This window comes from Ammospiza caudacuta, chromosome 5 (assembly GCF_027887145.1).
Source record: "Ammospiza caudacuta isolate bAmmCau1 chromosome 5, bAmmCau1.pri, whole genome shotgun sequence".
NCBI lineage: Eukaryota > Metazoa > Chordata > Aves > Passeriformes > Passerellidae > Ammospiza > Ammospiza caudacuta.
The window spans coordinates 57,708,095-57,733,067 of record NC_080597.1 but is presented as its reverse complement, the minus strand read 5'-3'; the positions used below and the strand labels follow the sequence as shown (position 1 = coordinate 57,733,067).

At 39.0% G+C, this 24,973-nt stretch overlaps 1 protein-coding gene across 1 annotated transcript in view; it reads left to right on the top strand.

The window, feature by feature from the left end:
- GRM8 (glutamate metabotropic receptor 8) overlaps positions 1–24,973 on the top strand; it is a 316,661-nt gene that overhangs the window by 45,575 nt on the left and 246,113 nt on the right. The window contains exon 3 of the mRNA XM_058804561.1: positions 18,044–18,260. Coding sequence (XP_058660544.1) covers positions 18,044–18,260 — 217 coding nt within the window. The remainder of the gene's footprint in view (positions 1–18,043; positions 18,261–24,973) is intronic.

Below are 24,973 nucleotides of genomic sequence, written 5' to 3'. Positions count from 1 at the left end.
AGTAGAAGCTCACTGTCTAACATAGGTGATAGGTATTGGAAAGTAACTGTAAACATTGTACACATAATTTTTAGTATAAAGACATAACACTGCCCCAGGGGCAGGCAGAGTGCCTGGACTATCTTGCTGGGTGGACCTCAGCTGGACAGGAGAAAATATTTTATAGATAAGATACAATAAACAACCTTGAGACCAAGGAATGAAGAGCTCTGACTCCTTCTTCAAGTGCCAGGCTGGGAAAAGAGACTTTCCAACATTTCTCAGGGTCAGTCTGAACCCAGATGAGAAGCTCCGAGATAGAGGTTCCTGTCTCTTCAGGAACTACAAAGAACACTTAACTCAGAGCTCAGTCCAGTCACCAGTAAGGTAGGACAACCCAGGCTCCTGCTCAAGGTCAGCTATGAGATCAGACCGCTTGCTCAGGTCTTTATCTGGTTGGGTCTTGAAAACCCTCAGGAATGGAGAGTTACTCCCTGGGCAGTGTGTTGCACTGTCTGACTGTCTTCTTATGCTGTAAAAGCTTCTCCTACTGCTAGTCTGAACCTTTATTGATTCAGCTTTTTGTCTGGTGTCTTTCACACTGCCACCTCATGACTGTGTGGAAGTCTGGCTGGATCTTCTGGTGTTGAAGGACTGGTGTTTACTTCCTCTTGAGCCAGCTCTGCTTCAAGCTGAATAATCCCAGCTCCCTCAACCTCTCCTCACAGGACTCCAGCTCCCAAGCATTTTGGCAGCCTCTTTGCTCAACTTGGTCTGGTTTATCAATTTCTGTCTTGTACCTGGAGAACCAACACTTGGCACAGTACTCCAGTGTGCATCATCACCCACTGTGGTGAATGGAGAGTGATAATCCCTTCTGTGTCCTGCTCCTGTTACTACAGCCCAGGGTGTTTCTCATCTTCTTTGCTGCCAGGGTGCTGCTGTCTCATGCTGATATCTTCAGGGGGCTTTTCTGCAGAACTTCTCCCCATGCATCAGTTTCCAGCCTGTATTGTTGCAAGGACCATTTCCTTCCTAAATGCAGGGTTTTGCTTTTCCCTTTATTAAACTTCATAAGGATCCTTTTAGTCTGTTCCTCAAACCTGTATACGCCTTTTTATATGACAGCCCTGTCCTGTAGTGTATCCATTGTTTCCCCCAGTCTGGTGTTAAAATGCACTCCATTGTCTCAGAAACCTGCAGATCACTGGTGAATGTGTTAAGCAGGATGAGTTCCTGAACAGACACCTGTGGTAGTCAACTTTTTAACCAGCCTCCAGCTGGGAGTATGGCCCCTTAGTTGTGAGCCTTCCCAGATGGTCTGACTGGATTTTTACCTGTCTATTTGCTCACCAGCAGGTTGTAAAGCTGTAACTTGGACACAAGAATATGGTGTGAGACGGAGTCAAAAGCTAAAGCCAATGTAAATGACAACTCCTGCTCTATCCTTCACTACAGACCCCATCACTATACTCTAGAGCAATAGCAGGGTGGTCTGGCATGATTTGTTCTTAAACTCCTCTTCCTGCCCCCTCCATCCTCCTCCTGTGTATTGCCTTTTAATCTTTCTATGCTCTAAGTTCTCTCTTCAGTCATGCTGATTTTCTGATAAATTTGATGACTTCCTGACTATCCTCAAGGACTGCTCTTGCAGTTGTCGAGGCAGTCTGACAGACCTGCCAGCTTCCCTGAACTCCTTTCCTTTTCAGACCTGCCATAAGATCACACCTTACAGTTCCCTGAGTAAGTTAAAGTCTGCTGACCTGAAGTCTGGACTCTGTACTCTATCTACTGTTTTACATTACATATCAATTACAGCCCAGCAAAGTCTTGCAGTTAGTTGCATTCAACATTAAATATCTTTATCTTATTTCTAGTCCTAATGTTTTTTCTTTCCTCATTTTAGCTATTGGATCATGCAATATATATATATATTTTTTAATAAGGAAATAAGTTTTCTGTTCAGTGGATGAAACTGATGTATTAGACTCTCAAATCACCTCTTGATCTTTAGTTGTTGAATTTACTCTTATCTCAGCTGCAAGGCACTATCATTAAGGAGCAGCTGTACTAACAGGTGACTCATACAAGCAGGTGCAAATTATCTCGGATATAGGAACCTTTCCCTCAAGAAGAAGTATCAGAGGAGTATGGTTTTAGAGAGCTACTGTTGCTGTAGTCAGTTGTTGAGGGGGGGGAAGCTCAGGTTTCTATTTTGTTATTTTTTGAGTTAACAGCAAAAATCAGAACTCAGGGACTCAGAAACTTTGGACTCCATAGCACATCTGTTGACTAATCAAAGCAGGTATTGCAGGCTCTACCTTCCAACTGTTCTTTAGATTTAATATTTGCAGTCAATAAAAAGGAGAATGTATTTTTTCACATTCTGAGACAGAGTTCAGTATTTAACATGCTGCATTTTGCATTATAAACAGATAAAACAAATTAATCTGTTCTGACTATATATCAAGAATTTATTATTACCTGGTAAGTTTAAACATGTTAATTTTTTCCTTAGATTTTGTTTCTACAGCAGGTATGAGCTGAAGAAAGATAAGATGTGGAAATTGATGTAGTGTGAGAAGAATATCAAGTGCTTCCTATTTCTCTACAATATGTAGGTGTAGATATAGAAACCTTTTTAAAAAAAGGTGTGTGAGAAGATCACATTTCCGATAATTTGTTTTATTTTGATTTTTTTTCAACTGCTGCTTTCAGGTGAAGTTCCACATCCATGAAAAGCTTCCTTGACATTAATAAACACTTAAATAGTGAAATTAGTAGTTTGAGACTTGAGCATCTTATTCTATATAGAATATAGGAAAATAGCATTATTTTGTTTTATATCTTCAAAAACCTATAGTATGGGGAGGTTACATCATATGAGAGCCCGATTCTTAATTATCTTTCTGGAAGTTTGTACTGCAGACCTGGGATTTCCACAATCTGTGATGAAATAGTAGCATGAGAGCAACTCAATAGTTCCCATGCAGAAAGGCTGCTTCTGCTTTTCTTACTGTGCGGCCCAAATGCATCCAAACTGAAACAGAGGTCTGAAGAAGGCTTTTCTGTTTGTTTCTTTACTTTCAGGAAAAGATGTGGAAATAACACTAATAATACCAATGATTTGTGGTTTGAAGTGAGGAGTCCTCTTGTGGGAGGGAGGAAATGAAAAATCACCATGTGGAAAAATGGTTGAATAATATGGTTGGTCTAGCTCCTGTGAAAAAATTCAAATAATCTCCTGTCTAGCCAGCTATCAGTAGTTGCAGAGCTTTTTTTGTGCCACTGTAACTTTGTCTATAAGCCTTAAAGCAATGATCCTACCTGTGCACTTCGAGACTCATTCTCACTGATCTATCCCTGACTGGAAGGACGGGTCCCACAGGTGCTGTCTTCTTTCTGTGGCTGCAGATGTGAGGTGCTCCCTGTGTCCCGCAGAGTGTATCTCTCCTGTGTGCAGCCTGCCATCCCACCGGGCTGGATGCAGGGGGAACAGAGCCAGCACCCTCCCTGAAGGGGAGCAGCTCAGAGGCAGGTTTCACTCTCAGGGTGCTTAGAGAAAGGCAAAGCCTTTGCCTGCACTCTAATGGGGGAGCCTTGCAGCCCCAGCCTGGCCCGGCTCTGCGGGTGCGCTCTGCCCCAGCCGGGCACTGCGGGTGCGCCCTGCCCCAGCCTGGCACTGCGGGTGCGCCCTGCCCCAGCCTGGCTCTGCGGGTGTGCCCTGCCCCAGCCTGGCACTGCGGGTGTGCCCTGCCCCAGCCTGGCACTGCGGGTGCGCCCTGCCCCAGCCTGGCTCTGCGGGTGTGCCCTGCCCCAGCCTGGCACTGCGGGTGTGCTCTGCCCCAGCCTGGCACTGCGGGTGTGCCCTGCCCCAGCCTGGCACTGCGGGTGCGCTCTGCCCCAGCCGGGCACTGCGGGTGCGCCCTGCCCCAGCCTGGCCCGGCACTGGGGGTGTGCCCTGCCCCAGCCTGGCCCGGCACTGCGGGTGTGCCCTGCCCCAGCCTGGCACTGCGGGTGTGCTCTGCCCCAGCCTGGCTCTGCGGGTGTGCTCTGCCCCAGCCTGGCCCGGCACTGGGGGTGTGCCCTGCCCCAGCCTGGCCCGGCACTGCGGTGCACTCTGCCCCAGCCTGGCACTGCGGGTGTGCCTTGCCCCAGCCTGGCAGTGGGGGTGCGCTCTGCCCCAGCCTGGCACTGCTGGGACGGGGACCCTGTGCTGCTCCCAGCCGTGGCTCTCCAGCTGCTGGCCAGCAGAGCAGAGCACGGGGCACCCCAGCCTGGCTTTCTGCAGCTGCTGCCTGTCTGAGAATCAGGTTTTGCTCTGCAGTTGGCTGCAGAACAGAGCAGGCTCTGGAGACTCCAGCCCTGAGGCTCGTGTCCACCAGGCTGTGCAGAGGCTCGGATCTGAAGGTGCCCTTTGCTCTGACACCAGGGTGGTAGAAGGAATCTGGAGCTATTGGCTTCCAGCACAGGCACTGGAAACATCTCTGATTTTCTCTTGTATATTCTGCACAAAACTCTCCAGAAGTTCATTTGAAGCAGTTCAGTTAGTTAGAGTCTGATTGTTGTGACACCTCTGTATATAAAGCTAAAACCTTTCTCTCAAGTGAAATTTTGTTAATTATTGGCTCAGCTGTCTCAAGTGAGTGGAAAGGATATCTACTATAAAATGTAAAAAAAGGAAAAGGAAAAATGCTCAGAGATAAGAAACTGATTAATGTTCAAACATATAGAAGATAATTTACTCCCCTTATACGGGGAATTCTGCTAGACAGAAATTCTCTTATTCTAATAGGGGGTGAAATTGCCATTCTTTGGAAGTCTGACACAGAAGATTTGCAGATTAATTTTGAAACTGCATAATACAACTGTATCTCTTAATTGTGATAATTTTCATAGATCTGAAGAGTTCTATTTGGACTATCAAGCCCAGATAGAAAAAGTAAGATGTCACAGACCTCTCTTGCCTAAAGGGGCGCTTGGGCATCTTAGTCTGGGATCTGTAAAGATGTTGGATCTGTGAAACTTCTGTTGTCTGATCTTGGCCAGTGAGTTTCTCTTATTCTGTGGCTGTATTTCCCCATGGGGGCTGTCACCTTGACAGTTACTTTATTTTCTACTTACCTGGCACATATTTTATTCAATGTCAAACATACCTCAAGAAGTCAAGCCAGATCTTGGCACCAGGTCAGATATAACTGGAGCTCTGCAACTCTACACTTGTCTTCCAGCTTTGTGTAACCAATCCATGCAGAACCTTGCTACCATGGGAGGGTGAGAGCATCTTTCCTATCTCAGTCTGGCCAGTGCCTCAGAGCAATCCTTTGGGAGATCTGGTTCTGGCTGGATGCATGCTAAAGGTGATGTAAGAGCCATGTTTCACTCTTTGGCTTTTGCTAAAACTCTGTCTGTATTGGTTTCTGACCTAGAGGAAAGGAACTTTATCTCCCATTAGCCCTACACAGAAGAAATGCATCTCAAGAGAAGATGCAAGTGTATAAATGTGGGTTTAGTGGCAACTAACATTTCCTAAGAAAATCTAAATAGAGTTGTCAACATTATCCTTATCTTCAGACTTCTTTTTAGAAAAGATATCTGAACACCTCTGGTGGGTTGAAGATGACTTTGGGCTACAAAAGAAATATGATCTTGGGCACATCTCTTGCTTGGTATTTCAGTTGGCTAACTCAGTAAATATTATATGAATCCCATTCCAAGGTAATGAACTTCTGCTATGTAGGCAACTCACATGTTGACAGAACTCCCAAATTCTGTTTCAATAAACCTCAGTCCTTTGTAGCCTTCGTGATTAAAAAGTAAGACTGCAAACCGTGAAAGAGAAGACAGACTAAACACATCAAAAACAAATGCTTCAAAGTTGTGTGGGTTGTTTGGTTGTTTTTTTCTTTTATTTTTTTTCTTCTTTGAAAGAGATGTAGATGACATTGATACTCCATGGGAAAAAAAAGTGTTGATATCTTTCAGTTGGCAATTTTAAACCAATTCTTCTAGTGCCTGGAACTGGATAGGTGACACTGATATGCAGAAATATATTTGTGAAGCAATTTCAGTCAGTAGACAGAATGGAATTTTATCAAGCTCAGCACAGGCTGGCATTCCCACACCACTTGTTGTCAGGAGCATCCACTCAGGCTTTTGATGTCTCCAATGTTTATTCAATGCACTTGACACTTTTAAATCTAGTTTAGTGTAATTTTGCTTTTGATGGGGTCTTTTAACATATGCAGCAACAGACTGAGGGAGGACAATTTCAAAATAAAAGATGTTCACTCATCAAAAGCTGCTGTAGTATTCAGAAGTAGTACAGTGGCACTCTAGTCCCTAATACAAATCAGTTGTGCACAGTATAGGAGAGGTTTCCAAAAATTGCACTGATGCACTGCATACAGTAGCTGCAGACTGAAGCACTGTCAGGAAAGCATGGGATTGTCTTCAGAACAAAAAAAGCTGGATTTAAATAGCAATGCTTTGCATCAGCCATAGCAAAAAATCTTCAGCAGTTGATGAGTATTAAGGTTACCAATATTTGGGCAGAACAGAACCAATTGATTTCTCATTCTGCTAAAGAAATACAGAAATTCTGTAAAACACATTGTGGGCTGACATGGGTATTTCAACCACTTTAGCACTCCCTGGCCGTGCTGAATGGCAAAGGTGAGCAGATCCCTGCAGGTGGGAGGGCAGGCAGGAGAGCTGCTTCTCAGGGCACTGAAAATGGTCATCAGCAAGGTCTGCTCTGACTACTGACATGCTGTCAGAAATGTGAGCTGTTACTGGGATTGCTGAAATGGGAAAAAATTGAGTGGGGGAGCTTTTGAACTTATTGAAAGCTCCTCAGGCCCTCTTCTTTCATCATCCTGCTGAGCTGCTGAAGTAGGATGTTGATGGTGTGGCCAGACTTACAGGATCAAGCTAACTGAGGGGGACTTTTAAGAACCTTCAAAAGGACTTATGTATCACTCTGTATTTGGACTTAGAGATATTGGAGAGTCATAGCTAGGGAGGAAATCTCCATTGCGCTAGCCAGGAAGGCTAAGGCTAACACACTCAAACAAGGCTGTATGGTGGTGATAACAGTAAACTGATTTGTAGTTAAATTGCAATGAATAAAAATAGGGAAAAGGAGAATTTGCAGAAATTGTGAAATGCTCATCCAGTATAGGCTTTTTTCCTACATCAAATGCTGCTTTTGCTGACTTTGCTCTCTGACTGCATTGGGACTATGCCCACAAAAATATCTATTGTGGGAAAGGAAGCCTTACTCAGTAGATGTGAGGAGTGACCCTGTCCAGCTGTATTTTACAGAAGACTTTGCCTTTTCTACTGAGTATCTCTGAATATGAGCTGCCAAAGGAGAGAAGCAGAGCTCAAACCAAGTATCCTAAATCACTCTTTAGGAAACAACAAGGAGAATATGTCAGGAATATGTAACTATATCTAGAGCTGAATTCAATAAGAAATACACTAATAAAAATATTTCCTCCATATTCCAATTATCTCCTTTAAATAGAGAATATATTGCTGTGCAGGTAAGAAACTTCTGCAAGGTTTCTGTTTCTTCAAGTGATCTTATTCCCCTTAGGCTGTGCTTTTCTTAAAGCTCATCTTGTTCAATTTGAGTTAGTACCAATATCAGCTTAGAAATAAAATTTGGGTAGCCTCATCAGTGAGGAAGTATAAACCACTAATTACTCTAAAAGAAAGGAAAAAAATGGTGTAACATACAGAATATGTGTGTGTATATGTATATTATACATACATAAAGTACTTTATATAAAAATATAATAATTTCTTCTGAGTTCCTGACTTTTATGACAATCATTACTTTTTGGAAACTTTACTCATGGCTGCTGACAGGGTCAAAACGTGGTGGATAAGTTCAAACTTCAAAGGTATCTCATACCTCTGACCATGGGCACAGCCTCCTTGTGTCGTGATCTCTTCTTGTGTGTTGAGTATCATTTGTAAGGCTGTACCTATTCTATCAGAATGGCAAAATTTATGAAATACAGGTATTTGTCAAATTTGATTGTTTTGCTAATCTTAGCACTGTTATGCTTCTTTGGTGCTAGGCTTCTTTGGCTGTGGAGCAGGCTGCAGATTCCCATGTTCATCATCAAGACCCCAAAGTCTGTCTGCAGGATATCTCAGTGGAGACTGTGGGCACTAAGTCCCTGTTTGTGCTTGGGCATGCAGGTTTCAGTATGGCTTTTTGATGGGGGTAAAGGACAAGGCATGTTTTTGTACTTTGTACGATGTAGTACAAATTCTGAGCCTGAATTACAAGGCTTCTTTTTTCTAGTCTAAGATTGGATAGTTATTATTTTGAACAATCCCCAGATGGTGGATAATTTAGTTACATTTGCTTTTCTGTGTTGCAAGCCTGGGATTTTCAAAGGGGACAAGTAATATTACCCCTTGACAGCCAGGTTGTACTTTGGAAGAGTTAAGACACTGACACTGTTAGGCACAAGGAAAGAGACCACTAGGTTATTCCTTATATCTGAATCATTTTTGTCACATAATTAAAGTAATCAGTATTTTTGCTTTGTTGCCCTCCACCTCATTTTCCTTCATAAATGTTTTTGCTCTTCAACTTTTCTACTGGTAGCAACTGGACTTAGCATTTCACTCTGTCAATACAGGAAATATCGAACTTTTTGGAAATCATTTGGCACTGTCTAATGTTTTATACCTTTTAATGTTAAAAACTTAAGGTAACGTTGTTTATCAGCCAAGTCTGATTGTTCTAAGAATGAAAGAAAGTTCATCTGAAGGCAAACAAAACAAGAATACTTTTAATTTCCCTTCTTCTAAGTCTGTAGTATATAGATTTAAGATTGTGCTTTATAATCCCATATGAATTGTGTGTGCTGCGAAAGGAATCCATAGCTATGGATTTTCTCAGTGGGGATTTTCTTAATGCATTCTGATACGTGGTATCCAAGTCTTTAGCCTGGAACAGAGAGGTTACTGGAAGGCTGGGTTTTCTGAGCCATAGCTGAAGTGCAGGCAGTGTACTGTGGAACATCTGAAGGCACCCACTAGAGCACTGCACCTATCTGTCTGGCCAGCTGAGCCCTGTTTACATCGCTTCACGTTGTCCACTACAGTGGAGAGAGCTGTCAGGAATACAAAATTTACTTTTCCTCCTCATGATATATTTTGTTTGCTTGTATCTCATGATGTTAAGGTGGCAGCATGGGTGGCAAAAGGGAGCGCTGCTGCTCAGGCAGTGGTGTAAGCTGGGGTGGCCTTGCAGCAGTAAAAGTGAATGCAAAGATCAGAGTTGTTCCTTTGGCAGAGCTTGCCATCTTGCATCCTAGCAAGGGCACTCTCCCCTTCACTCTCCCTTCCCAACCTTCATTAAGGTTGGAAAAGACCTCTGAGGTCATTCAGTCCAACCTTTGATCACCACCCTGTCAACCAGAGCACAGCATTAAGTGCCATGTTGTTCTGTCTTGAACTCCCCAGGAATGGGGACTCCACCACCTCCCTGGGCAGTCTGTTCCTATGCTTTTCCCTTCCTTCCTGTGTCTCATACTTCCTTCCATAGTGATGGTCTCTGTAATCAGAAAAATTTCCATGAACGAGTGCATGTCCCCATGGGCAAGCCTCTGAAATTGCTTGCTGTGCTCTCTATGGTACAAATTATCAAATAAATGTAAAGGAAACCTGATTTTGGCTGAGGGATACTCTGACCTACTAGCTAAATTTGTTATTGCTGAATAATAATAAAAAGTTGGCTTTCCTAGTTCAGATGAAAAGGAATGCACATTTTCTGTATATTTTTCTCAAACTCATGAAAAGAGATTAGAGTTCCAGACACTGACATGACAAGCTCTAATGAGGAAAGTAGAGCTAGAAAAACTGAAATATCAGAGTTCACACTGTGCTCAGCAGAGTCTGACACAAGTCTAATGTATTGATATACATAATTAGGTGTGGGTTTCCCTGACAAGTAGAAAGGGAATTTTAATAGTTTAAGAAGTCCCTAAAGCTATCTGACCATCCTTGGCTTTCTGTTTGATCTGATGATTGGAGAACAGAGGGTTCTGTAAAGGAAGAGCTACCAGCAATTCCCAAGCTCAAGATCCCCTCCATCCCCCCTCCTCGCGATTTGATCTCCGTATGAATATTTCTCATTTGATCTGCTGCATCTTCAGTTTATCATTCAGTGCCTGGACCTCAGCTGGGCTTAAAATATTTAGAAAGAGCCTGCCTAAAGATGGTGGATAATTGAATGTGCAACTGCTTGGCTCAGTTGATTTTCAGAGAGGAAAACCCCAGGATTTAACATGATGTGGAAATACTGATATTGAACTCCCACACTGAGAAAGTTCCATTGTTAACATTTATCAATAGTCTCCCTTGCATAGAATATTGATGACAATTCAAGCCGTCACCTTAGATGGATTCTCATCCTTCTGGAGTTACACAGTGTTGCACAGTGTGACAAGATGTACTTCAGCTGTAAAAATGTTCCTAATGCATAAATATTCTTTCAATGTTTTGCCCTAAAGTGCTCCCCATACTTCCTGTAGTGATGAATATATTTTTTAGATGCTGCATCTGTTGTGGGATTTGAGATTGGGATATCATATCGTCATTATTTTCTGTAGTATCCCTTGTGTATAATTAAAAGTAATGACTTATAATGAGTCCCTGACCTACTTCAACCCACTGGAATGAACCTAATTGAATTCAAACACTTTTTATTAGGTACTTTTTATTATATACATTCTTCCTTTGTCACATCCTGTTCTACCAGGGCAGAATGGCAGGTCATCAACTGAAATGCTCTTGCTGTAGGATTTCTTGTTAGACTTCGTGAAAGATACTTTCTGGCAGGTGGTGATGCAATGGAGCTTTAACAGTTTTTCAGCCAATTATCTGACACTGTACAATTACATGTATTAACCAAAAAAAAATTACTAGGGTAATTCAGTTTATTCAGACTACTGTAGTTGCTAGCCATTTGACCACTAGCAATATCCTCAGAAATAAGTATGATAGGTAATTACTTTGTTTGTAGTGGAGAGTGAAAAAAAAAGAGAAAATCAGTAATGAAAGAGGATTGGCATGTTTGATTTTACGCCCATGTTTCCACTGGGCTAGCAATTGCATCTGTGTCTGCAGTTTTTCACATACCAGACCAGGTTATGATGTTTGCAGAAATAATTTTCTTGGCAACAAATGGAGCGGAGTTGATCCTCATTTATGTGCTTTCATGAAAATATCAGTGCTGATCATTGAAATTATATTCTGTTCAGGAATATGTCTTCAGAAGGTAACTGGCAGCAGAAGTAAACTCTGTGAAAGACAAATAGAAAGAAAAAAGCACAATAATCTACCTGTTCCAGCTCAGAAGCATTTAGGTATGATAGATCCCTTTTCTTTCTGTATTTGGGGCAAAAAATAGCAATGTTGCATTTTATCACAAAACCCCATATCTTTGCACACAAGCCTATACAAATATATGTGTAACTTCCAAAACATTTCAAGTGGTGTATCCATTGCCTCTTCATCATTAGGTGTATGAATTGCAAGCGCCCTTGACAGGAGCTGCTGTGATGTTTACTGCCAATAGAATGACTTGGAATAATTCAAATGGGTTTAAAAAAGTCCTGCCTACCAAGTGAAATCAGCTAATGACAGCTTTCTGATTATATTTTTCTTCTTTCTGTTTCCAAAGCTTTTCAAATTCTACTAAACCTTTATGAAAGAAATGCATTTTAAATCCTATTCATCTGGATGAAAAACATAATTGTGTTTTCTTGCTTTTGCTCAAGTTAGTATCAACATAATTTTTTGGGGGGTGAGATATAAATCAGTGGTAATTCCTCAACAACATGCATCGCTTGACACATGATAAATATTGTCATTGAGGGTCCTTAACATCCAAGGAAAATGTATTCATCTAAATAAATATAGATTAGAATTGCCCAAGTTTATAAATATAAATGAATACATGAATTTGTCTACTGGGAAAATATATTGTTGTAGATCACTCCTCCTCACAGTAAAATCCATGGAATGAGGCTGATTCAAAAAAAACTTCATATGTTGAAACTTTTCCATAACATCAGCTCTAGCACAGATGATTTGTAGCTGGTGGAGCTGTCAAGGTGTCAGCCTGCTGTGGGCATTGAAGGGGCCATCTCACTTCTCCAAAGGCATTACTGAGTCTTAATGCGTTGGGTCTCACAGGGTGATTTAATATTGGTTAAATTCTGAAATGAATGAAACGAGGTATCTAGTGGTGGCATGGGTGACCTCTCCAGTGTTTGTCACAGAGGGAGGTGTGGAGGGATAGAATGTAAGAGAATAGTGCAGAAGGCAGTCTCACCCTTGAGGAGCTGCAGCTGTACCAATCACCAAAGATTAGGAACAGGCCTGCCCTTAATGGGCCACAGCTGTGTCCGATAAGAAGATGAGTGCCACAAAAGAGTGGGTTAGCTGGGTGAGGAGAGAGCTGGATTTTGTTGTTTGTGCTGTGAAGAAGGAGTCAGTGCTGTGAGGAGAAGCCCATGAGAAATCACTAAGCAGGTATGGGAACTTTGGCAATTAGAAGACAACAGGGAAGGATGAATACATCGTGGCAGGAAGTTGAACTTGAGGTGTCTTGATAATGATGTCTAGCCAAAGTGAGTGTGATACATGGAAGGTGTGGAGCTGTTTACACTATTGTTCTACAGAGTGTGTAGAACAGTTGAATTAATCTCCCAGGCTCCCTTTATGTTAGAGAAATGTTCCAGGGTGCATTTCACCTTCTCCTATAGTTAATAATAATAAAAGATGTTTTCAGTATTGTTTGGCACACAGTAGGATATTATTAAGCTTTATCAAACTCTTTTGAATCTTGAATGTCCTTCCTGAATGGCTTTGGCATTACTGTGTTGCAGGCTGATGTTTTTCAGCAGCAAAAGCAAACTAAGATGGTGCTTTGGCTGATGGCAATTTAAAAATGTCACTAATAGCCTAAGCTTGGTGACCTTGGCTCTCCTCCTGCAACAGTTCAATATCTAGGCCCTGAGGGTTCATTTCACTGCTGTGAATTTTTTGGACTCAAAAAGAACTCTTTCTTGATGTACAGAAGAGGGAATAAAAATCTGGAAGAGACAGGGCTATTAATGATTAATGATAGACATTTAAAATTCAAAAAATCATCAAGTTGAAAACATGTTTCCACAGTCAAATTTTATTCTGAGTACTTTAACTCCTTTCCTAGCTGTATTAGTTGGTGGTAAAATGCCAGCTGATACTGAGTAGTCATTAACTTAGAGTTTATTGGCTTTACTTTTTTTAGTTGCAGTTACTACTATTTTTAATGTGCTATTGCTAATATTCCAATAAAAAAAAAGGGCTCAGTGATGAGAGAATGGAAAAGAAAAATAAAATGCTAGTTGATCTGTTAAAGTTAGTAATGATAGGACTGAGTGGGTAGTGAAACTGAAGATGTGAGTGATTTAAGCTCATTACACTTGGTGACTGTACAACATAGCTACTGCTCTGAGTGAAACTAATAATGTCTAATTTTTAAAATTGATAGTGATTCCTTTCTCAAGTCTTTTTCATTATGAGCTTTGCTCATTTCACTGTCTGCTATTTTGTTCCCAAATCATGCTTTCAGCTGGAAGACTGCGTAAAGGAAGATGGCATATGAAATGTCCAGCTGATGCTTTACGTTGTCAAATGTAGCATGCAAATGGATTTGAAAGCTCAGTAAAAGGGTTGTAGTGAACTTTTGCCTTAAACTTGGAGAGCATGTAATTCAAGAGAAAGCATGTTAAATCTGCCTGCTTTGGTGAAGACAGTCTTCTGGAAGGGCACAACTAGGTCATGTTGTTTCCTCTGTCATCTTCAGTGCACCTCTTCTGTGTTCTGGGGTTTGGACCCCAACACTGGAACCCCTACACCTCCATCCATAGGGATGTTCCTCTAGGAATAGTCCTGGATTCAGGAGTGTAGTGGGTGGTTTTTGTTTTCAGTGTATGAGGAGCTGAAAGTAGTTTACCGCTTGGCTGAAATAAATGTAAAGTTCTATTAGCTGCCTTTGGCACCCCTGAAGGTGTCCACACTTTCTCCACGAGGGAGCACAAGTCTGATTTGAAGTAATGCTTGGTGCTGGTCTTGTGCTGATGTCATCCTTCCTTTAGGAGCTGCCACAGTCATGCTTGTGGATGGTCACTTCTGAAAGTACCTGCTTCATCTGCTCTAATCCTCTGGGATGGGGAAACCTTTAGAGAAATCAGCTAGGAGATGTAGATATACAGATAGGTCGCTGAAAAACAGACTCTTCTGGACTGCTGATTTTGGCTTGAATGAATCTTCAAGGATTAGATGTTCTGCTTAATTATCAAAATTTTTTTTTTGTGTGTATTTGTTTGGGTTTAGTTTTGTTTGTTTTTCTCCACATTGTTTTATTTTTAAGCATGCTGAATAGTTTTCTGATGCCAATGACTGAAAAATAGATTGAAATGAAGCCACCACTGACTTGGATTGAAGAACAGAGAGATCATAAGTAGTTTCAGCAGGTATTGGGGTTAAGACCAGTATGAAACTAAAACTGGATATTGTTTTAAAACATCACACTAGGATCTTTTTTGTTTTCAACCTTAAGGTTAATAGCTTAAGGTTTACAAATAATAAAAATAGGGCTTCTATGAATTAACTTATAAAATAGTTTCAAAGATTTCAAGTCTGTTACCCACTAGAAGCTGAGCTTATCAGCAGCTTATAGGTTAATGTGAGACAGTGGCCAAACCATAGGGCAGGAAAGAATAGAAAAATCATGTCAATGAACAGTCAAACATGAATGCTTTCAGCAACTGTCAGTGAATGTGACAGATGTTGTGCAAGAACCAATTCAAATGTGGTTATATAATCAATTTTTTTCCCCAAAAGAGAAGGAAATATACCATTAATACTAATATATGCCACTTAAATACAGTGCAGATGTTGCAGGTATTGTACTTAATTTTGAAAAATTAGATAAAGTTTTATTTCTTATTCTAGATTTCTCATTCTTTAAAGGTTTCTTTCAAAATGCAAATTTATGTCTCAAGAGACCAGTGGAACTTAAACTAGGAGTTCAGTCTGTGTTTAGGGAGTTTAAAAAACACACATTACTGAATTGATAGAGCATAACAGTTCCCTTGCTTAGGCAGCACTATGCTCCATCTTGTAAAATGTACTTGGGGAAATGTAAAATGCTTTATTAAACTTACAGTCCATAACTAGAGTTGTTATATTTTAATGTATATATTTTTCATTCATGGATTATTGAACCACTAAATCCAAAGAATTTGACCTCATGCCAAAAAATGTCTTTGCTAAGTCTTTTTACTTCCTATGTAACTGGAACATAAACCAAATTCTCAAATTTTAGAGCTATTTTTCAGAGCTCCCCTATATAAAATTGCACATTTAAAAGCAGGCAAGAAATGAAGTTACTATTTACTTTTGCATAAACTGCTTCCAAAAAAAGAAGTCCATGAAGCATTTCTCAGTGGAAGTTATACAATTCTGGGGAGAAAATTCTTGACAGGGGTGTTGTTTATAACCATGAGGGACATATACAAAAAGAAATGAGGAAAATAATTATATATTTAATTGCAAGAACTGCTTTTTTCCCTCCAAACTTAAGGTTGGCTTGCTATTTAGAGAGTGTCTTTCTCCCTGCTTTCATGTGGCATATTGTTCTTTGCTGCTAGTGAAAAGCTGGCAGATGTTATAAAACAGTGGTGAGTTAAGCTTACCAGTGTGCCCAGTGATTTCAGAGTATTGTGTTTGTGCTGTATTTGCTTTCCATTTTCATTGTTATCAGAAATAACTCTAGGGAAGAAGTTGAACTGCAAAGAGCTGAAAAGTAGGAAAGGAGCAGCTCTCCTCTGCATTTTCCAGGGCTCCAAAAAAGTGATATTTGTAGTACATAAAATATCTCTGTTGATCTGAAACATCTCATTGCTGTGGTTGAACCAATAATTCTCCTACAAACACACATCTAGGGTTTGTTCTTCATCTCATGCCTGAAGAAAAATTAACTGAGAGAGTAAAGGAATGTAAGTCTAGGCTTCAGGATTTTCACTGCCAAAGTATCAGTCTAAATATTTCTTAGTGGTGTTGGTTGTGTTGGCATTATTGATGAAATAACCTTCAGCAAAGGAAAAATGGCGTAATATTTGAGAAATGTAACACCAAGGAGTAAAATGAGTAAAATCATAAAGGTTGTCTTTATTGTTTTTACATCTTGTTTTACATTATTTTAGAGAGTAATAGAACAAGTTTAGAAAGGTAATGATATGTGCTGGAAATATGCATAATTGTCTTATTATAGGCCAAAAATATTTCTTTGTGAAGAGATAAAAATGTTTGAAACACTTTCTGAAAGAAAGGGAGTTTATTCAAGGCAAATTTTGTAAGAACAATTTATCCTTTAGTTTTGCTTGGTATATTTTTTCTTTTTGGCAATATTGACTTTCATGAAATACAAGCTTTAACTTTTTCTGTGATCCTCCCTCTCTTTTTCTTTTCTCTTCAGTTGTTATTATAACAACATTTCAGATTTTGTTCTGAGTTTCCAGAAATTCCATGTGTAGAAAATTTGTTAAAGAAGAATACAGCCAAGATACATAAGACTTTATTTTGTTAGTTTCTGACTGAGAAATGATTGTGCCAAGCCTTAGGCAATTAACTGTTTATTCAGGCTGTGCAAATATATCTGCACTGTCATGCAGGTTTGGTTAATGACCAGACTCCGAATTCCTTACATTTGCCCCAGATAAGATTTTTAGTTTGTACTGATGAGGAAGCACTGAACAGGACATAACAGCTGCACTACAACCTTCTACTCTGACATCCAATGTGGCAGAGTATTTACCAGAACACCTCTTGCCTGGTGCTGCTCAGTTTAGCTCTCAACAAAATTAACTTAGTAACTCCATTCAGATTGCTTTCTTGAGGACTGTTTTATGTTTTGTGACATGACTTAAACACCTCTTATTAATATAGATCACAATGCTATGAAATATTTGGAGTATCTTTTATTTCACGCTAATGACTGTTTGTTTAATCAGTTTCACCATTTATAATAAAGTAATTCTCCTTTTAAGTGAGCATAAATGTTAATTAAATTTTCTTGCAACAAAATTATTCTTCAAAATAAGTGAGTATTGATTACAATGTCTTTTCTGGACACTGCTCAACCATCTGTATAAGACAAGAATTAACAGAAAACCACTCTTTTTTTTCCTAAGAGAATAGTAATGTATTTTAAAATGTGTTCCAGTTATTTAGGTTTCTTTCTACTAAGTATGTTGAGATGTTTTCTACAAAATTTACCATCCTTGTAAGCTTTCTCCTTCTGTATATGGATATCATATGTATCTGAATATATATATATATATATATATATTTCTGTGTATGTATACAAGTATATATATCATATACAATTTTTAGGTGTTTTTTTTTATCAGATCAGATAGCTTTTGCTGTTTAATATATAGCCTTCATATTCTTAAGTCACACACAATGAACTATTAATACTGGAAAAGGAAAATCTGTGGCAGAGGAAGCTTGAAAAACAGTTATAAAATGAGAACACAAATTTTCTTGTACATAAAGAAATGGAAATCATCCACATTTTACTTGTCAAATTTCAAGAATTGCAGTCATCATAACTGACCTTTTCATTTTCTGTAGTAATGCTACGAGTTCTTTGTTTTTCCTCCCCCCTTATTTTTTTACTTCACTTGTTTCTATTGGGGCTAGAATAAAAAAAGAAGTTGTGTTTATATGTCAAGAGTCATGGCATCTGGAGTACAGCTGAATGCATTATTTCTTGGTGAGAGTGTTACACAATAAAGCTTGACTGACAGTACACAAAATCTGAGACGCTTCCTGATCAGCTGATTTAATTAAAGCAAGACGTTTGGTTCTGCACAATGCCTGTGTATAATCTATTACAAGCCTTTCAAAGGTACAAGGATGTAGTGTAAAATGTTATTAGATTGGCTTGCATGACTTGTCATTCTGTTTGCAGATACCTCAAATCAGCTATGCATCCACAGCTCCCGAGCTGAGCGATAACACCAGGTACGACTTCTTCTCCCGCGTGGTGCCACCAGACTCGTACCAAGCCCAGGCCATGGTGGACATCGTGACAGCCCTGGGGTGGAACTACGTCTCCACGCTGGCTTCCGAAGGCAACTACGGCGAGAGCGGCGTGGAGGCGTTCACGCAGATCTCCAGAGAGATTGGTGAGTGTGTGCTTACCAGGTTCGGTATTTATAGCTGCTGGGTTCCGGTTGGGTGTCTGCAGCGTGATCAGAACACCCGTGGGTGTCTTACCTGGACTCAAGTGGGTGATTTTGCTTCTTACGTTTCTGCCAAGGTGGCAATTCTGGCAGCAGTTTAAGAAGAGAGGCAAAAAATAAATAGCTCTTCAACCTTTTTGGGAAAGGAAAGCTCCTTGATGACTTAGGGACAAAAAGCAACCAGATGCTGTACTGCAGCCAGATTTGAGGAAATGTAATTTTTGATTCAGCTTAGGAAAATTGTGGTCCAGTGCGAGCTTTTTCTGTGTTCCAGCACAGATAAACCCAGAGGTTTTAATTTTGATGAATTTTAAAAACAATAAACCCCCTCCATTCTGAAGTAAAAGACATAACCTTGCCATTTTTCCTTTATAATAAAATGTGCTGTACAAATACAGGTGCTATGAGAAGTATATTTAAGTCCCTTTGATCCTTTCAAAATTTTTTTTCACACTTATGTAGTTTTTTTTTGCCTGAAAAAAATTAGTTTCTCAGGAACAGTAAGTTTTGGACACCAAGGAATAAGATGATGAGTAGCAGGTGGTTGGAAAGAGGGTGGAATTGGTCTTTCACCAAGTACAGGGTTAAATAACAAACAATTTTCCTGTCTTTCCTCAGAAAGCCTGGGTTAATCAACTAGATTTGGCTTATAGGGCATGTACATATGCCCTATAAAAGCTGATTCTTTTGAATCAGCTTGGGTGAGAAAACATGATAATACCTCCCACTTTCACTATCTGCATGTGAATACAGAGAGCATCTCTATCTATAGGACGGTACATGTGTGTTTCAGGTCCTTATGCTTGAACCATAAAGGTAAGTGATAATTTGCAAGAATCTGGTTGTAGGATGGAACTACAGCCATTTTTGCCATTAGGGAATCAGTGTATGCAATATGCTTACTTGTTTGACTGATAAATGTTCTTTTTCCAGCTTCTGATCGTTGCTGTCAGCTCCTAGGTGTGTTCATGGGAGAGCCAAAGCTGTCTACTGTACGTTGTTTTGTTCTGGAGTTAGCAAAGGCATGGATAATTCTTTCACAGTTCATACCTAAAAGAAATGGTTCATCTATAGCAAATGGATAGGCTTCTCCAGACACCCACTGAATTCATTGGCTGAAGAACAATTTTTTCTTGAAACCATCTGCAACACAGCTAGTTCTGAGTTCTAAAAGTAAACAGATAAAATACAGGACTTTTTACTGTGTCCCATTTCCAGGAGTATGAGAGAACTTCAGATGAATGCAAGCAAAACCTTTAATTTCCTTATAATCATAATTGCTTAAGTTTGGGTCAGCTGGATCTCCACTGATCCTGGAATAAAAAAAGACCATTGTTATTTGATAAATAATTAACATGAATAAGATAGATAAATATTAACAGGATTGTGATTCCAAAGCTGTTAAAATCACCAATAGCTGTATAAACATTATAAGATCTGTGTAACACCAAGAAGCATAATAAGTCATGATTAGTGGTTTGATTTTTATATTAACTTCCCTTGTGATATATATTTTCTATTAGAACACTTGATTTTTGGCAACCTCTGTGCCCCCAGCAACTTACCAGCTGTTGTGGGTATCAGGGACTGCAATGGTTCTAAAGAAAGAAAGCAGAGGGAGGCAGGACAGACAAGCAATTTTTATTTCCTAGAAAAATGCTCAGGTAAACAATCAGGTAAATTGTATGTAACCACAGGGACATGATGGATAACCAATGCTGAATTGTCAAGAACAAATAGTATCAAATCCATCTAATAATTTTCTTTGACAGGATAACAGCTTATAGCTGGAGAAAAAGCAATTGATGTGTCACATCTCTCAAATTTTGTAGTGTTATCTCAATTGTCACATATAATATTCTCCTGAACAAATTTGGCAATTGTGATCTAGGTGTAAATAGGCTGGATGCAGACCTATATAGAAAAGTTTTCTCAGAGAGCCATTAGCAATGATTTCTGTTTAAATGAAAGAATGTGTTGTGTGTTACTTGGCAGTTGTTTAAGCTGGATCAGGTACTAGCCAATATTTTCATGTTTAACCCAGATGATCTTGGAATGAAGATTACTGTAAAATCTGGAGGTTACTTTAAGGTCAGAAGGACTAAGACTAGGACTAGGAGAGTATCTAGAGGAAAACCTTAGAGTCCAAATCTGAAAACACAACCTGGAAAAGGACAAATTTAAGACACCAACAAGGCAAGAAGGATCTATACAATGAGGAATTCAAACAGAATGGTCAGAAAATACTATTTTAAGAAATTATGCAGTGATGAAAGTAAATTATAACCTATATTCCTGATTTTTAATGGAACATGCTATCTGTAAAATAATTTGAGTAATCCTCCAATTTGTCTGTCAGTTGTGGGAAGTCACTTTCACTCAGTACAGGTTTTGTCCCTCACTTCAGAAAAAGTGAAACTTCTCAAGCAAGCAAGAGCAAGGACAAATCTCAGAAATGTGGTTTGTGGGGAACAGCTGAGCAGGGGGGCTTAGTTCAGCTGAGAAAGAGTTGACTAAGAAGAGGTGATGGAAAATGTTTTCAAATAGGCTTTTGCAGGAGGGTGGAGGACCACTTGTTCATCCAAATACAGTATATGTAAACAGCAATAATGGAATTAATAATCTCTAGCATGATTCTGTCTAGGTTTGAAGAAAGCCCCTTGTAATGTTTAAGACATTAAGTACTATATCAGCTTAGTTGGGGACATTTTGGAACCTCCATTGATAAGGATCCATGAGAATGCATTAGGCAAACACCTGCCCAGTGATTGTGTAAGTGTACTTAGCTCTTGCTTGGGGCTTGGTGCAGTGGATGATTTCTTACTGTCCCTTCCAGCCTGATCCTATTATCCACTGTCTTCAGACTTTCCATCTGAGCCATAGGGCTGGAAATGCTTTTAAAGTGGAAACTGAAGTGCATCTGACTATAGAGTCTGTGTAGGTTTGCAAAAATCATCACACAACAGGACTGCACACAACAGCAAAACTTGCCAGGTCTGTGTTAATGAACAGTGCATTAAGAGAACCTAATTGGGACAATGTGTCTCCTGTGCAGCTGGCATACAAACGTACAGGATAGCTCAGCTCCTTGCTGAGCACTTTATGTCCTGCTTAAGATAAGTAGCCAACAACTGGAAGTAAAATGAATGTGAAGATCAGCTAATGAAAAGCAAACAATTGAGAAAAGTGTGTGAAAAATATTGATGTATTAATTTTTTAAAAAATTTTAGTGTATGAGAAGATGTGAGGTAGCAGATTTGAAAATATAAATAAGAAAGTTTGTTCCTTTGGTTTGCTATTTGTATTGTTTTTAAAGGAGAGGTGATAAAGGGCCAGATTTTACCTAATTTTAATAAACAGTATAAATTAATGTACTTATTTAGTATAATGTTGGCCGTTTGTTTCTAATTTTCAGTTTGATTGGCCCTCTGTTCTGTTTCTTGATCAGTAATAGAAGATAAGGGAAGAAACAGGCTCCCAAATGAAATGTGGAATACTGAAAAGGTCAAAGTGGTGCCACCCTGACATGTCACCAAATATATTACATATCATAATCTGCTCTAATTTTAATGACAAAGATCCTGTCTGGGACAAAGCAGAACTGGAAATTAAATATTTTACATGACAACGATTGGAAGGAGATTATTCCAGCTCATTCTTCCATGCATTGTTTGAAGACAATGATTAAATTTATAGAATTTTCTACTCCCATTAAAAAGTTAATGATACCACTGTAATCATTTTGACATCGTGATGAAATCATTTTGGTACATTGACCAAAGGAATGAATTCCTACTAAATGCTTAAGTGTTTAAACATTAAACTGAAGCTTGACTCGGTGATACAAACTAAAATGGGGAAAAAGAAGGAAGTGCATTTGACCAAGTCTTCATTAAACTGTTGTACTAAATGTTAGTCTTCTATTTACTTTATGTTCATTATCTTTGACCAAATAAATGGTGGAAAGATTCTGATCCAACTTTCCATTAATGGTTCATTTCACCTGTTATTAGAAAACAAACGAATTTGCCATTAGAGAGAAAATCATGGGATGCTTTTCCTTGTGATTTTTCTTTTTTTGTTTTCTTTTTCCCAAAATACAAAAGCACTTGATTCAGACAACTCTCTTTGAGTTCAGAATACTTGCTCTGTGTGATGTTTGTACTGGAAAAATGGAACAAATCTACAAATAATATATGAAATTCTACATGACAGATTTTATTCACCACTATTAGTCAACTGCTGATAGGCACTGGCAGTGAAGCACTTATGAAACTTTTAGAAGAGGAGGTGAAAATTATAAAGGCAGGTAGTGGAGCTGATCATTAAGAACATGTGTGAAACTTTAGCACTGCTTGCCCCTTTTTGCTTGCAAGCTTATTTTACATATCTGACATAGGTGTAAAGAAGAGAGCAAAGAGCATTTATTCAAAGAACATTTTTTAATCCTTGACTGGTTCAGAGAACAGCTTCATAGCAGCTCTATTCCAGAAGAAAATGGTGCATTTAATATCAGGGTGTGACCTTGAATACTTGTTTTTAGGAACAAGGTTCTGTAGTTTTACCTACTCCTTTTATACTGGTACATTGCATTTAACAGCATTTTTCTGAGGAGGGACTGCAATTACTTTATGATCTTTCATAAATTTTATCGTTACAGTGACAATGAAAGCTGTATATTAATGGTAATAGATGCTGGTGCTGACTGAGTGCTACAGTAGCTTTATTTGTTTCAGACTTCAACACTGGTAGCTATATTTTGTTTACATAGGAAATGGTCTGTGACATTTCTTTGACATGGTTCTTAAATCATGTTTGTCTCTTGTCAGTTCTTTCAGGGTGTTTACAGTTGTGCACTGTACCTCTGCTTTTATCCAAGTTATTGGATTGCTTCTTCACAGAAGAATCACAGACTAGTTAGGGTTAGAGATGATTTTGAGGATCTAGTCCAGCCCCCTTCCAAGGCAGGGTCACCTAGAGCAGGTTGCAGAGGAATTTGTCCAGGTGGGTTTTGAATGTCTCCCAAGAAGCAGAATTACCTTTCACAATTTTTGGACTTCAGATTTTCAGTGGGGAAAGTGGAAGTGTATTGGGAAGTGGGGAGGGAGTTTTGAGCAGGAAAATAAAACTTAAGGGGTGTGGCATTTCCTTTCCACTTAAACTTTGATAATTTAAAATAAAATGGGTTGTTGTTAAGATTAGTTCATATTTCCTGCAGTAATCTCTGCATATGTTTGATGTAAAGCTAAAGCTTTTTGTATTTTGTTAAGCAAGATGAATGGACTTCTTCCACACCCCCAAGATAGTGTTTAATGGAAGATTAAAAAATCTTGCAACATGAAGATGAAAGAAATACAATACATGAAATGTAACCTTTTCCCCAGAGATATTTCTGCTTTAAAGTCTGTTTTCAGGCATAACAAATTAATTTTCACAACTAATAATATTCTAACATACCCTCACTAAGGGTAAACAGTTTAATTCAATTTAAGTTTTATTTTCATATTTATGCAGATGAAACTCTATTGATAGTACTGTATTTCAAGCTGCAAGCTGTAATTAATAATAACACTATATAATTGGCTAGAGGAGCTTCAAAGTAACGTTGAAAAATTTCAAAATCAGATGGTAGGTGTATTAATATTGCAAAAGCTTGAAAATTACTCCAGTGGTTTTTAATATTTGTACCAATTAGTACCTGATAAAGAATAGTGTAATTTCTAGGGATTTAAAATGAAGGACTATTTTAATTTCTCTCAGTGGTGCTAATCAATTTGATATTCTTTAGCTATAATTATTTCTTTTCTCTATAGTTTTAGGGAGATAGAGCAGTGAGCATACTTTGTGTATGCTCTCTGACCCTCCAGTAATTGTAGGCAGAGGGACTTTAATACTCTTGAGGTGTTTCTTCTTAAGTCAATTAGTTAAGGCACTTTTAAAATGTACTATAGGAAGCTTAATAGCTGTAGTACTACAGAAGTCTCTATAGTAGGGCTTTTTTCTTCCTTTTGCTTCATGCGAACACCAGATGTTTGCATTGGTTGTGAACACAAATTCAAAGAGCAGTAAAGATGTCCAGGAAAGTCTATTTCATCTGTGCTTTTAGTGCTATGACTCCTTTCTAGCCATTTCAAACTTCTTAACTTAGTAATGATATCTAAGTCGATTTTTAAAAACGTGTAAATACAAAAAAATTATAAATGTGATGAGGATAATTTTAAGCAAACAGTCTTATTAGATTAAAAATTAGATTCAACAAAAATATTTTGGTTGAAATATATTGTGTGAGGGCCTGTGCAGGGACTGAACCTCCACAACCTTGGTGTTATCAGCATCGTGCTCTCACCAGCTGAGCCAATCTCGGGGTCTAGGATCAGATGCATTCATGTTAAGGAGGTACATCTGATAAAGTAAAGTTGTTGAGGCACTTGAGTTTTCTGAGAAAATTTCTTTTGTCTCTCAGTATGTCTTTTTGTCTTGAGATGGTTTCTATTACTTTTAAATATTTAACCTTTTTTTAGAAGGCTTTTCTTTCTACCTGGAGAACTGTAAGTTTTAAAAATTGTGTGAGCAATACCTCATGATGGATATTAGCAATATGCTCTTGGTGTCAGCTCTTTTGTGATCTGTGGCTGCAGTTAAAACAGTGAAGCCCT